This window comes from Eutrema salsugineum, unplaced genomic scaffold, assembly GCF_000478725.1.
Source record: "Eutrema salsugineum unplaced genomic scaffold, Eutsalg1_0 scaffold_5, whole genome shotgun sequence".
Lineage (NCBI taxonomy): Eukaryota > Viridiplantae > Streptophyta > Magnoliopsida > Brassicales > Brassicaceae > Eutrema > Eutrema salsugineum.
Window position 1 is genome coordinate 5,084,434 of NW_006256612.1, and position 14,277 is coordinate 5,098,710.

Here is a 14,277-nt window from a genome sequence, read left to right on the forward strand (position 1 = left end):
TGAGCTTTTATTCCGAGGATCTCATCTCCGTATAATTCTAAGGAATAATCTTTCACGCCACAAGTTTTATGGTCAGACAATCTTAAAGTAAAGAGCAGCTTACCACTTTTTTCTTACGGTATTCAAATCCTTGGCTACATCTCCTGCGTGAACACAACGAAGTAAAACTTTGTATACATATATATGCATCATTTTATTTGACAAAACTCATATCCATAATTTTATACATAAAGAGTCAATAACAATGTATATTACATACCATGTCCTATAAATTGTTGATACAACCATTGTCAACCGATAAAACTATGCTTTTTATAAACATATAATCCCAATTTGTATTCTACTATATTATATTACATATAACTTTTGTTAAAAATTTAGGACTTTCAACCTAATTAGTTATCCGATTTCGGCTAATTTATAAGACTAATTGGGATATTTTTAGTAATTAAAAAAGAAATTAAGTGAGATACTTGTGGCTTGATAAAACTTTTTTTGACACAACTAGCTTGTTTATTTGGAGATTTATAGAAAGTAATGAAAATAAAATTAATGAAAGAATGCTTAAAGTGTAAAAAGGATAAACGGGTGGTAAATAATTAAGTAATTAACTATATAAAATAGAAAGTTATTCTTAAAATGGAAGATCCGTAGGAATGTTCTTATAATAGTTTTATTAAGCTTCCACGTGAAGACGCATAAAATGCAGAACCTCGAAACTGCAATTTCTTCTACAAAAGTATAATATTATACACATATGTTATGCCACTCAATAAAGTTAAATCAACTTTGAAAAAGACCAAGTTCAAATTTTTCAATATATAAAAAGTACAATGACCTTATAAATATAGAATCATTACTTTGAAGATCCGTCATTTAATTTATTCTTTCTTTATAATAGATTGGAATATAATAAAATTGACATACTTTGTATCCTATTCTTGTATCACTTTTTAAAAATTTGAGATTTTCTTTGAACAATGACTCAAGACAAAAAGTTCTTAGCGGCAGGTACGTACAGGATGTTCATCAGTATATCCAACTATACCAAAGATCAAAACACTCATACATTTACCAGTTGTATGATTGTATCCATCTTACATTATACTAATAATATAATCAAGCGTGCACATCGTTAGATATATGAGTTTATGAGATCGTATTATTGATTATTGATTGAGGTCAAATAACGATTTATACATTATAACTCTAAATCAAAATAACCAGTTTTGAATCCGATAAAATTTTGTATGCCTTATTTTAGATCGAATCGGACTGGATCTCATATATTTTGTATAGCCCTACTTTTAATATTATGATTGAACTCTTAATTAGGGCATCGTAAGTAATTAACGTTACATTCACGAGTCAAGACTACTTATTTCACATAAACTACGTATTGCTCCAAGATAGTCATTGTTAAGTAGACCAAACTAGTCTGTTAGATAATTGATTGATAATTTTTTAAAGTATATATTATTCTTAACAAAAGATATTCATAGAAAAATGTAGATGATTTCTGTGTATATGAAATAAGACTCTCTCACGCTTTCATATTAGCAGATTACAATGATGTCTAAAAGAAGCATGCTTAAGTGGACAACATTTCGGAGATGAATGGCATTTTTTGCTACATATAAATAATTACTACAAGAAACACTTTATGTGCGAGTGAAATTTGTTGTTATTAATTTTAGTGGTCTGATTACAATATATTTGCCTTCCAAATTCCAATATACTGTGTTAACAGCTGACTAAATAATGCCGCATCGTCTTTTATATTAAATAAAGTTAATAAGCTCGAAAGACTTATTTTTATTTTAAATTTAAGAAATTTCCCACCTTGTTGTTTTGAAATTCAAAAGTTTATACAAGAACGACTTCGAGCTCGGTCTTGTGGCCATTAATACTGTATTTTAGGCTTTAAGAGCCTTTTTTTTTTTAATTATTCAATTGGTCTAGTGGTCAAGAGTCCCTATGGTTGTTCTTGTGGTTGCTGGTCTGTGTCATATATATGTCACAAATCGTCGTCCTAATCGTAGCTAATATATTTAATAGTAACGTAATGCTAACACATTATTTTTTTAATAAAAAATGCTAACACATTCTTACGACGAGAAATTTAGAAACATTCAGAGATTGATCTGTACACAATACAAATACAATTTTCTTTGGTAATTATTCCAAAAAGATGGTAAAATCAGGAAGCTCCTTGTAAAATCTTCCGAGTTGGAGACTTGGAGTTGAAGTACAAGGAGAAATTCCACTTGACGTTGCGTATAGGATACTTCATACATATATTCTCTATGAAACATGGGATGTGCCACCGAATATGCTAATATATAAGGCAATTAGGCAAATGTGCATGAAAATAAGCCATACACCCTATATATATAGTTTTGCTATGGTCGAAGCTTAGCTATCACTCAAAAATAAAATAAACAAAAGTATGAAGTTCGATGTTTGTAAAAAAGAGAGGAAGTGATGCATGGTTGGATTACAGGGCAAATACTCCATTGGCAGATAGTTTTCGCTACATCTATGTTTATACATACATATACTGTATATACGTATATAAATAATTATATAGTGGTTGAGATGTATTAAAAATTCTTTACTGCCAAAGGAGATTTGCCCCGCAATTCATCCCATGCAAAAGAATCGACTAATAGTCTAGGCATCTAGCACGATCACAAGAGAAGTTTTTTGAGGAAAAAAAAACTTTTTCTTACTCTTGCATGCATTAATAATTTGATATCATATGTAGTTTTCAGTGTAGCCTTTTCTAAATCAGAAATAAAGTCTAAATATTGTTATAGAGATTTATGTTTTTAAGTAGTAGCAAAGGTCTGAATTATCATAGCATACACGCCTAATCTTTATATCAGCTATATCATGCTTCTTTCAGGAAGACTAATATACCCTCAAATATTTATAAACTACTACAATATCCATTATACAAGGTCGAATGTACGTATAAGATGTTTGGAATTTCGAAAAAAAAAAGTTTTTATTTTGTATGATTTCCGTTTAAGTCTTTTCTCAATAGTTGACTAAGATTGCATTGGTTCTTCGAGTAACGCAGGTGTACCTAGAGGGGAAGCGCGTGAGTAAGCACTACCCACGTGTTCGAATGTGGGTCAAGCATCACATATTATTACTACTAGATTACTAATCAATAATTAGGAATTAGGAGGTAAAACCTCCATAACATTATGTAAAAACTTAATTTTCTATGTATTAAATTCATATTAATCTTTTCAGGTTAATTAAAATTAACAAAAACAGAAAACTATATAGAAAAAGATTCTCCATTGCCGGTATTAGAACCCGGCCGCTCGGGTGAGAGACGAGTATCTGACCAACTAGACCAACGAATGATTTATACTATTTTTTACACAATATTATTTTTTACAAAACAGAGAAACGAAAGTTTGCATCACAAGTCATTCTCGTGTCCATGCTAAAAAAACTAAACAAAAGAGGTAAAAAAATATAACGCAGGTGCAATTTCTTGAGATTCCTGACAGATTTATTTGATTTTAGGTATTTATTGAAGTTTCAAACACACACAAAAAAAAAAAAAAGATAGAAGATTCGGTCATGGAGATCGGCAACGACAGAGGAACAAGAAAGCAGAAGAACAGAAGCTTTCTGTTCTGTTGCGATTTTGGTGAAATGTAGCCATCGCCAATTCGTCATACCCAATCTTCTTCATTAAGGTTTATGTCGTGGCTCTTCTCATCACAATCCCAATTTATTCATTGAATTTCTTTATGTTTAAATTTCCACCTTTTTTTGCCTTGCGTTTTACTCTTCCGAACAAAAAAAAAATTTAGACATTCCTCACCAACTCTGTTAGCTTCACTTAGAATTAAATTTGTTCTGTTTCATTCAATTTTCTCCAGACCTTTTTCACCAATTTTCATTTTTTTATTGGTAAAATTTTCTGACTCCTTTGATTCTTAATTTACTCCGTTCATCATTGTTTCATCAAAGAAATTCTGCATTCCTATTATATATATTTTTTTTGTCAATTTCTTAGTATATGAGCTGAGAGAAGAGATAGATAAATGGGAAAACAAGGATCACCGAGAAGTCCTCGACCCGAAACAGTGGATAAAGAAGAGAAAATTGGGAGGAGAAGTTTGGATTCTTTATCTGGAAATGATCTCTTCATTGGTAGAAGAATATATGGAACTGAAGTTTCCAAGGCTCAGGGATCTAAACATGACCAAAGCTGTGGCAGTAGCAACAAGTTTAGTTACTCTTGGAAGAAGCAACATTCATGGCTTCGTAGGAACTTGAAGTCCATTGTTCTGATGATCTCAGTCACAGGTTTCATTTTCTTCTTCGATTCCATTATGGTTTCGATCTTTCCTTCAGATAATAGCGCCGTGGTGCAGGACTTCTCAAAGTTGAGCTATGAGACTCCGCATAAGGTTTGCAAATAAATATTCTTTTTTTAATTACTCTTCATACATCCTCCATCGTTAATGCCTTCTTACCCTTTATATTTCTATGTATGTCATACAAAGAATTTTGATCAAGATGCTTCACCGGTGCAAATGTATAGCCGTCTACTAAACTTAGCTTCAAATTCTCTTGCAAAGGTTAGTGAAAACGTTTAAGATTATGTTTTTTTTTTTTTGTGTGTGTGTGTTTTTGAATCGTTAGTAATCTTGTTCTCCTTTGTGTTACAAGAATGTATTCAAACCCGATACACCGAATTTCCGTGAAGAAAGATCTTCAAAGTCATCACAGTGGAAGCCTTGTGCAGATAATAACAAAGCAACCACGGCATTAGTAAGGTCTAGAGAATTAAGCAATGGTTACATCATGGTTAGTGCAAATGGTGGCCTTAATCAACAGCGTGTGGCTGTAAGTAACTAAACTAACTGTAGATATTTAATCCATCATCAAGAAATTATGTATACGTTTTATGTTTATAAGTGACTATGTTAGTTTCTTGCAGATTTGTAACGCTGTTGCTGTTGCTGCTCTGCTCAACGCTACTCTAGTTCTTCCTCGGTTTCTTTACAGCAATGTATGGAAAGATCCTAGGTATTTAAACCTACTCAAGACTTCCAAAATTAATTGATTTTAAAAATGTACCGTTTTGATGCTTCAAAATGTATAAATTGCAGCCAATTTGGTGATATATACCAAGAGGACCGTTTTATCGAGCATCTGAAAGATGAGGTGGATATAGTGAAGGAACTTCCTCAACATCTAAAATCTACAGATGACAAGAATCTCAGCTTGGTGTGTTTTGTGTGTTTAGCATTCTCTATTTATTGGCTTTTCGAGTTTAAGAAAAAATTCATAAATGTTTGTTTGTTTCTTGCTTCATAGGTTACTGATACAGAGCTTGTAAAAGAGGCAAAGCCAGTGGATTACATCGAACACGTTCTTCCATTGTTAAAGAAGTATGGAATGGTTCATCTTTTCGGATATGGGAATCGCCTCGGTTTTGATCCGTTGCCTTTTGATGTTCAGGTAACAAATATATAAGAGGACGCATAGTTAAGAGTATTCAAGAATTTGGTTCTTGGAAAAATGATGAGGCTTTTTCTTTAATATTTACAGAGATTACGATGTAAGTGCAACTTTCACGCGCTGAAATTCGCGCCAAAGATTCAAGAAGCAGGATCTCTGTTGGTGAAACGGATAAGAAGATATGAAACATCGCGTAGCAAATTGGATGAAGCATTGCTTGGTGAATCCATGGCGAGAAATTCTGTTAAAGGAGGAGATCAAGAACCACTAAAGTATCTTGCTTTACATCTACGGTTTGAAGAGGACATGGTTGCTTACTCTCTATGTGATTTTGGAGGAGGAGAAACCGAACGTAAAGAGCTTCAAGCGTACCGAGAAGATCATTTCCCTCTTCTCCTCAAACGTTTAAAGAAATCAAAGTAAAAAACTATACAAAATTTCTCACTAAAATGTTTCTTTAAAACGAATCAAATCTTGTTAACCTCTCTCTCTCTGTTTCTTCTCAGGTTTGTTTCTCCAGAAGAGCTGAGGAAAACAGGAAAGTGTCCATTAACACCAGAGGAAGCAACTCTAGTTCTTGCTGGTCTTGGATTCAAGAGAGGAACATATATATACTTAGCAGGATCTCAAATCTATGGAGGCCCTTCTCGTATGCTTCCACTAACAACTCTTTACCCAAATCTCGTGACCAAAGAAACTCTTCTTACACCACAAGAACTCGCGCCATTCAAGAACTTCTCTTCTCAGGTAAAAAAAGTTAATCAAACCATCTTAAGTACCGGTAGCCATATAAACCGAACGGTCTTTATCGGTTCTTGCTCAAGTTTCATCTCAAGGTTTCGGACTCTGTTTTGCAGCTAGCTGCACTGGATTTCATAGCTTGTGCAGCTTCAGATGTGTTTGCAATGACTGATTCTGGTAGTCAGTTATCCTCCTTAGTCTCTGGATTTAGAACATATTATGGCAACGGTCACGCGCCAACGTTGAGGCCTAACAAGAAGAGGCTTGCAGCGATCTTATCAGGCAGTGAAACAATAAAGTGGAAGACATTTGAAGATCGCGTGAGAAAAATGGTAGAGGAAGGTAACAAAGTTCGTCTTAGGCCTTATGGACGAAGTATTTACAGACAACCGAAATGTCCCGAGTGTATGTGTAAATTTTGATCCTTGAAACTGTCTGAAATTTTTTGATGTTACGTCAGTACAAAATAGAATAAAGTCACTGTATATTTTGTAATCACTATATAACACTGAACAACTAAAACCTCTTTAGAATCTCTTACTAAGAGTTACATCACAAATGATGGGATCGTTTAACTGGCAATTTTACTGTTATTTAACTTTTTTAATTTATGTTTAATCACAGGACCAGTAGTCTCCACTTTCCACTTCCCATTTTCTTTATCTCCTTATTTGTAGGATCGATCAATTGTTTTACTTTGTGTATTTGTAGGATCGATCAATTGTTAAGATAATGAATCAGACTTGAAATTGAAGGAGAAAATTGTTGTGTTCTTAATTTCTGATCAACATTTGATAATCCTATATGTGGGATCTATCATCAAATGTCATCGTTTTTGGCGGTCTCAACTTCTTCTATCCAATTTCCTCTCTGCAGATCTTCTTCCTTCCACCTCTCGTCTCCGTTGTTGGCTACACAGTTCAGATAAAAACCACATACTTAGATTCATTCCTTAAGATGATAATGGAAAAAATTAAAGATTCAATCTTCCAAAAGAAGTGTTCCTAAAGCCATTGCAAAACCCGGACAATTAAAAGATATTCCCTCAACTGATCGACTGAAAAGAAGCTCAAGAATCTATAATTTTGTGGATCAAAGAATATAAAATACAACTTACGCGAAAGCTGAGTATCCAGAACCAGCACTTGCAGCAGAGACAAGAGCTGCATTAGACCGGATTGAAGATAGGGAATCCTGAGTCCCAGCTGGTAGAGGAGGATTCTTCACGTCCCCATCAACCTAATTTATACAAAAACACATAAAACGAAATTAGTAAAGAGCTTAGTAAGCCAGAATCTTCTGATAATCTCATTCTAGACTTTTGAATCTGATAATATATACCTTATCCCATTTGGATTTCTTGTTCGGTCTACCGTCACGAGCAGCGATTTCGGTTGGTACTGAGGGCAAGCCACTAGTAACTAAAGCTGGAAGACCTGAAAGATTTGTCAAAATTCAAAAATCCATCAAATCTTGCAGAGATGTAGCTGAGATATATAAAGAACCAAACTGACACCTTTTGTTTTCAACTCTCTGCAACTCAAACACACCTGGGTTGGGGATGTTAGGCTTCTGAGCAGCGAAAACCGTCCCAGGTTGAGTACCAACAGAAACAAAGTCAAGCTTTTGGTTCTTCTTGCTTTCTTGTTCCTTCCTTTCCCTCTCATGCTTCATACTAACTTCTGAAATAATTTAAATTATAAAAAGGATCACTATAAATCATAAGAAGATATGCAGAGCGCAGAATATGGTAATAACTAGTAACCAGCATCCTCCATAGTGAAAAAGAGTTGATGATACTTAACAGAGTATCGAAAACAGATATCAAAGATGCTTCTTACTGAGACAAGAGTCTTCAAGGAGAAAAACAACAAAAGAAATAAAATGCAGGTAGCTCTTATTAAGGGAAGAAACCACTAGATACCTATAGCATCGCAGAAGTCACTTGGGTCATATCCATTGGGGTCGAACACATCTTTACTGAAGCAAGAACCAGTCTGATAAATTTCTTGATAACTAACTGCGTGCAACAAGAAGTCTGGATTCCTGTATTCCTTTCTATTCCGCACTTCTGAATTGAAACTCTTCCCCATCTTCTTCAAGCTCAGAAACTTATCTATTTTCCTCTGCAATTACATCAAAAAAATAATAATTAACTTGTGAAGTAAACTCCCTAAAGATGTTTGAGACCAAGTTCTAAATCGCAAACAAATCAGCTTAAAGGAGAAGAGACCAAAAACTAAATAGATCTTGCCTCCTTTGATCTCTATAAACCTCTTCAAGCGATAATTTAGTATAAAAACCTTTCAATCTAGTCCAAAAAGTATAGCAAGTTAGCAACCCAAAACCCATAAACATCAACCTAAACTATCGAACATTCGAACAATGAAGCATCAATGGTGAACTTACTTGAAGCTCCTCAGAGCACTTCTCTCTCGGAGGTGGCGGTAGAAACTGATCCAGCAACGTATCCGTACTTTCCCCTGATGCATCGTCAGCTCTCTCACCATCCGCAATCCCAGGCTCATCAATCATTCGACTTGGCCAATCGGGTCTCGATGATTCATCGTTTTCGAGTGACCTAGGCGTCGCGTGAGCGCTAGAAGCTCCACCATCCACCTTAGGCGTTCTGGAATCTTCTCCTCTTCCTCTCTCTTCATCCATGAAATTAGCTTCTTCTAGCTGAGCCTCGTCAATTCTTTCACCTTCTTCCTGACTTCTCTGCTGTTCTTCTTCTTCTTCCTCTTCCTCGGCATCTTCCATCTCTTCGTCATCCTCATCACTGTAAACGGAGAGTAAGGCGATTCCTTCAGAGTGCTTCTTCTTCGGAGCCATAAGAAACCAGCTTGGATCAAATCGAGACTCGGATTAACGGAATTCGAATCCGATTGCGAGGACAGATAAATTTTGGGAGAAGAAGACAGAGGAAATGGCTAACTTAGGGTTCTTGAGTTCTTCCAAAATTATTTCCAATTTGAATTGCAACCCGAACTTTTAGATCCACCGAATCAGAACCATGTGGGATGTTATGTCTTTCAAAACGTCGTTTATAGCCTCCTAGGTCTTAAAACCCAAATATTGGATTTGGACTAATTATAAATTAGACCTAAAGGCCCAATTAGTAAAATTATCATGAAATGCAATGAATCTATTGTTCATAACCCCGGAAGTAATTCTCACTTGTCTCTACATTCTTGACATACAACAGTCTGCATTATATCTTGTTACAAAAAAAAAATCAGTATTGATGATGATTAGTTTGCATGTCGTGTTAACTCTTAAGGAAGTCTAAATAGTACTGTAAGTTTTTGCAAACACACAAAGAAATTCTGAATCTATATGACTATATCATATCTAGGAACTTTGTGAATAATTTCGACTATTAACTAACCATTGCGAAAGGGTTGAGTTTATGAAAAATGTAAACACACCGAATCTGAATATAGAGAGTACCGAGGTACCTCTTGATTAAAGATTAACATACCTTAAAACCAAAAAGAAAGAAAAAAGAAAGATTAATGTAATACGACGTAATCTTCATATATTATCCTATCATGAGGAATATTAACCCTTCTATGTTTTATCTAAGTTTATGTTGATACCTTAATCCTTATAACTAGATACGATGAAACGAATACAGTTCAAGTTGGTCGTGCAGCTCGTGCTTGCACTTTGAGATTGAAAAAAAAAACATTTGTCTATAAAACGGCGTCAACTTACTTCATTAATTAACAAAATTAATGTATAGTAGGATATTACATACTTTTGGGAACTACATCTTGCTTGTTTAGCTTAAACATCTGCAGCAATGTTAGCTTACTCATAAAAATAAACATATAAACCTTTGATCTCTAAACAATATCAGCAAAAAAATTTCAATGGTGACAACAAAGTGCTAGATCTAGATGCTAAATAGACAGTGATTTAGACAGATTAAAAATATGAAATAAGTTGGTAAATTAAATATCATATAACGTAAATTTTATGAAAAAAACAACATTTAGAACACATGCAATTCATCAAAAAAAAAACTAGTGCAATAGAAATGGGAGTTCATTTACCAACTTTGGAATGCAATAAAAATAATATAGCTAATCTTTCTAAATGCACATATTAATTTATAATATTTAAAAACTATAAAAAAATATGAGGAAAATTCATTATATCTTTTAAGATGTGGTTCGTTTCAAAAATATAATGGATAGGATTAATATACTAAACAGAGAAAATTACGAACAGTCGTGTCACATATATAAGCTCCATCGCTTTTATGAAAAGCCACACAAATTATAAAGACACTTGAACCTTTATTAAATTAATAAACCCTCTCTGAATTAATTTAATCTCAACTGTACTCACTAAATTCATGATATTGTCACGCCTAGAAAGTACTTTCTTCCTCTCTTAAAACTGTAGACAGTCGGTAAGAGTATTGACTTTGTAATTGCTGATGTGTTCCTCCTTGTGCTTATGGATATGGTTAAATAATTAGCACTTCAAGGAGTGTGTTTTATTTTCCGCACAAAACATAATCACTTTGAGACATTCAACCATATAAATAAGCTAATCAACAAAAGTTAATTGTACTTTTACCCGATAATTGTTTTGTTTGTCGACTTCAAACATATATCTTTGTTGATATCATATCTTTAATGTCTTTTTTAGTAATTTTAATATAAGATCTATATATATATATATATATGCTCAAAAAATCAACTATTAATGAGTTGCTATGTAAAAATGTAGTTTTATGTAGTCTGGACTAGCTTTTACTAGATGAATTTTCAATCATAGTTATATCTCTACATTATTATTTAAATAGACATTTAAAAAAGTAACCTTTATTTTGTAAAATATTACATGATATGCCATTACAAATAACAAAGAATAATTAAATTAGGAAAGGATATAGTTATCTTTCAAATCTATTGAAAAAAACATGGAAAGTCTTTGTTTCTCATTTAATAGAGTATATTTATTATTTAATTTCTGAATTCTAAAATATGAAAGTTTTATATTTTTTTAAATAATATCATAAAGTATATTTAATTAAAAAACATGAAAATATTTTTTTCACAATTAAATAATATAAAAGTCAAAATTAAAATTTATGATATTTAAAAATGGTGAAATATTTTTTACTTTAATTTGCTATATTTATTTCATTATATATAAAATTATTTTAAATTATTTTTACCAAAAAAATGGCATGAAAAATTAATTTTTAGAGTAAAAAAGTTAGTATTGAAGTGAGATTTATTAAACAATGCCTATTATAATTAGTTTTATATTTTAATCCAGTACAAACATGTAAAGTAAACGGGTTAGTTAGGTATGAATGGATTACAATTCTAATTTTTTTAATATTCACCAAAACAAATTTTGCATTTCAAAATATTAGTTTTAAAATAGATGGTATATTCAATCTACTAAATATTATAATTTGTCTTTTAAGATTAAATAAATTTTGTTGCATTTTTATTTATTATATATCAAATCAATGTTTAAAGAATATTATACTATTTTTATATATTGTTTAAGAAGATAAAAATATTTTTTTATAGTTTGTGGACAGATTATAAAACTCAGTTACTAAGTGATGTAGTTGATTTTAATGATATTATAATATTTTGTGTATTAGTCTGAATATTATTTCAGTCTAATGCTAACGGGTTAAATGAACAGTTTATTTTGCTTTATCTTTTTATAAAATAATCTCATATACGGATTAACTTAATTTTTATAATTCAAACTAAAAAAAAAATATATACGAATCAACTCATTTTTAAAAATTCACAAAATATGCACTATATTATCATAAACTTTATAGAAATAACTGTTTTTATAAAATAACTATTTTTGTAAAATTATTTAACTTAATTGAAGATAAAAAAATAACTATTTTTGTAAAATTATAAACAAAGATATATTATTATTTAAGTAGACATTTTAAAAAGTAACATTTATTTTGTAAAATATTACATGATATGCCATTACAAATAACAAAGAATAATTAAATTAGGAAAGGATATAGTTGTCTTTCAAATCTATTGAAAAAAACATGGAAAATCTTTGTTTCTCATTTAATAGAGTGTATATATTATTTAATTTCTGAATTCTAAAATATGATAGTTTTTATATTTTTTGTTTTAAATAATATCATAAAGTATATTTAATTAAAAAACATGAAAATATTTTTTTCACAATTAAAGAATATAAAAGTCAAAACTCAAATTTATGATATTTAAAAATGGTGAAATATTTTTTATTGCTATATTTATTTCATTATATATATAAATTATTTTAAATTATTTTTTACCAAAAAAATGACATGAAAAAATAATTTTTAGAGTAAAAAAGTTAGTATTGAAGTGAGATTTATTAAACAATGCCTATTATAATTAGTTTTATATTTTAATCCAGTACAAACATGTAAAGTAAACGGGTTAGTTAGGTATGAATGAATTACAATTCTAATTTTTTTAATATTCACCAAAAAAAATTTTGCATTTCAAAATATTAGTTTTAAAATAAGTGGTATATTCAATCTACTAAATATTATAATTTGTCTTTTAAGATTAAATAAATTTTGTTGTATTTTTATTTATTATATATCAAATCTAAGTTAAAATAATATTATACTATTTTCATATATTGTTTAAGAAGATAAAAATATTTTTTTATAGTTTGTGGACAGATTATAAAACTCAGTTACTAAGTGATGTAGTTGATTTTAATGATATTATAATATTTTGTGTATTAGTCTGAATAATATTTCAGTCTAATGCTAACGGGTTAAATGAACAGTTTATTTTGCTTTATCTTTTTATAAAATAATCTCATATATGGATTAACTTAATTTTTATAATTCATATTAAAAAAAAAATTATATACGAATCAACTCATTTTTAAAAATTCACAAAATATGCACTATATTATCATAAACTTTATAAAAATAACTGTTTTTATAAAATAACTATTTTTGTAAAATTATTTAACTTAATTGAAGATAAAAAATGTTTCCCGCGTTACAGCGCAGGTTAATCTCTAGTTTTCATTAGAAAACAAAAGCGTAACGTGACAGTATATTACAAAAAATGATAGCTAAGCCTAGGAGTTATAATTAGAAAGTAGTAACCCTAAATTGGATAATGCAGAAGTCAATTCTATGACCACGAAGATTTGATATATATAACTTTGGAAATAATATTATTAGAAAGAATTGGAGCTTATATAGGGGGGAAATGGAACTTGGATTTAGATTTGGTCGGCAACGTGAAGTCCACGAACTCACGTAAGCACCAACTCAGCAACAGGTTGGTTCCCACAGATACCACTCGCATATTTCTAATTCATATCGTTATTATTATTGTTGAAATAAGATATAAATTAACACAAGTAGATGACGCAGTCAAGCAAATAGGAGGGGACAAGCCGAGAAAGGGGTGGGGAAAGAAATATATTTCTTTTTGTTTTTTCTTTTGTTGCAAGAAGAAGTCCAAATCTAGTGACGTACGATGGGAACTCTATGGATCCGTGATCTGCTGATCAATCAGATACCCTCTAGTGCTGATAAGTTATATCTATTATCTGGCACTCATGAAGAAATAGTAGAAAATATAGATATTAGACCAACTGCAATAGCTAGGGAATTGGAGTGTATTTTCATCCAATAACAAAAGAAACCTAAAAGGCAAAAACAAATAGAATACTGATTGGCATAAACCTTAACCCCAGATTAACAAACCTTAATGATAAATGATAATGTATTATAAACCTTAAACAAAGTAAAAGGTAAGACAAGTTAAACTTCTCTATAAATTTTGTTTTCCCCAAGAACTAAAGAATTTAAAGCGTTAAGTACTCCAATCTTCCATTTAAATATTTTTGGAGAACTTTTTTTGGACAGTTAGTACGAAACTACAAGCCAATATTTTAACAAGGCAAAAAAAACAACATAGTTTTTGTCTGGACTTATAGGCAAAATGAATTACATATGTATATTACTAACACAGTAACAGATGGCCATAACAGATG

The 14,277-nt window shown here is 31.1% G+C and overlaps 2 protein-coding genes across 2 annotated transcripts; one reads left to right on the plus strand and one right to left on the minus strand.

Moving 5' to 3' along the window:
* Positions 1 to 4,073: 4,073 nt before the first annotated feature.
* Positions 4,074 to 6,746, plus strand: LOC18992166 (O-fucosyltransferase 8). The gene is made up of 9 exons (XM_006415531.2): positions 4,074 to 4,442; positions 4,539 to 4,613; positions 4,705 to 4,881; positions 4,976 to 5,064; positions 5,148 to 5,265; positions 5,356 to 5,499; positions 5,590 to 5,918; positions 6,006 to 6,246; positions 6,357 to 6,746. The coding sequence occupies exons 1-9, from the start codon at positions 4,074 to 4,076 to the stop codon at positions 6,660 to 6,662; spliced, it is 1,848 nt and encodes a 615-aa protein (XP_006415594.2). The 3' UTR covers positions 6,663 to 6,746.
* Positions 6,747 to 6,970: 224 nt separating this feature from the next.
* Positions 6,971 to 9,244, minus strand: LOC18992167 (SAP30-binding protein). Its single transcript, XM_006415532.2, has 6 exons — positions 8,650 to 9,244; positions 8,165 to 8,366; positions 7,791 to 7,922; positions 7,582 to 7,676; positions 7,358 to 7,479; positions 6,971 to 7,151 (listed from the first exon to the last, which is right to left on the minus strand). The coding sequence occupies exons 1-6, from the start codon at positions 9,073 to 9,075 to the stop codon at positions 7,085 to 7,087; spliced, it is 1,044 nt and encodes a 347-aa protein (XP_006415595.1). The 5' UTR covers positions 9,076 to 9,244; the 3' UTR covers positions 6,971 to 7,084.
* Between the last annotated feature and the right edge of the window lie 5,033 nt (positions 9,245 to 14,277).

Bases quoted from the DNA above. Each gene is read 5' to 3' on its own strand.
- LOC18992167 (XM_006415532.2), bottom strand. From the start codon at position 9,075: ATGGCTCCGAAGAAGAAGCACTCTGAAGGAATCGCCTTACTCTCCGTT. The intron at 7,677-7,790 runs GTGTGTTTGAGT...CAAATCTTTCAG, and splicing joins GCCTAACATCCCCAACCCAG to GTCTTCCAGCTTTAGTTACT. The intron at 7,152-7,357 runs GTAAGTTGTATT...TGAACTGTGTAG, and splicing joins TCTGGATACTCAGCTTTCGC to CCAACAACGGAGACGAGAGG.
- LOC18992166 (XM_006415531.2), top strand. From the start codon at position 4,074: ATGGGAAAACAAGGATCACCGAGAAGTCCTCGACCCGAAACAGTGGAT. The intron at 4,443-4,538 runs GTTTGCAAATAA...TGTCATACAAAG, and splicing joins GCTATGAGACTCCGCATAAG to AATTTTGATCAAGATGCTTC. The intron at 4,614-4,704 runs GTTAGTGAAAAC...TTGTGTTACAAG, and splicing joins CTTCAAATTCTCTTGCAAAG to AATGTATTCAAACCCGATAC.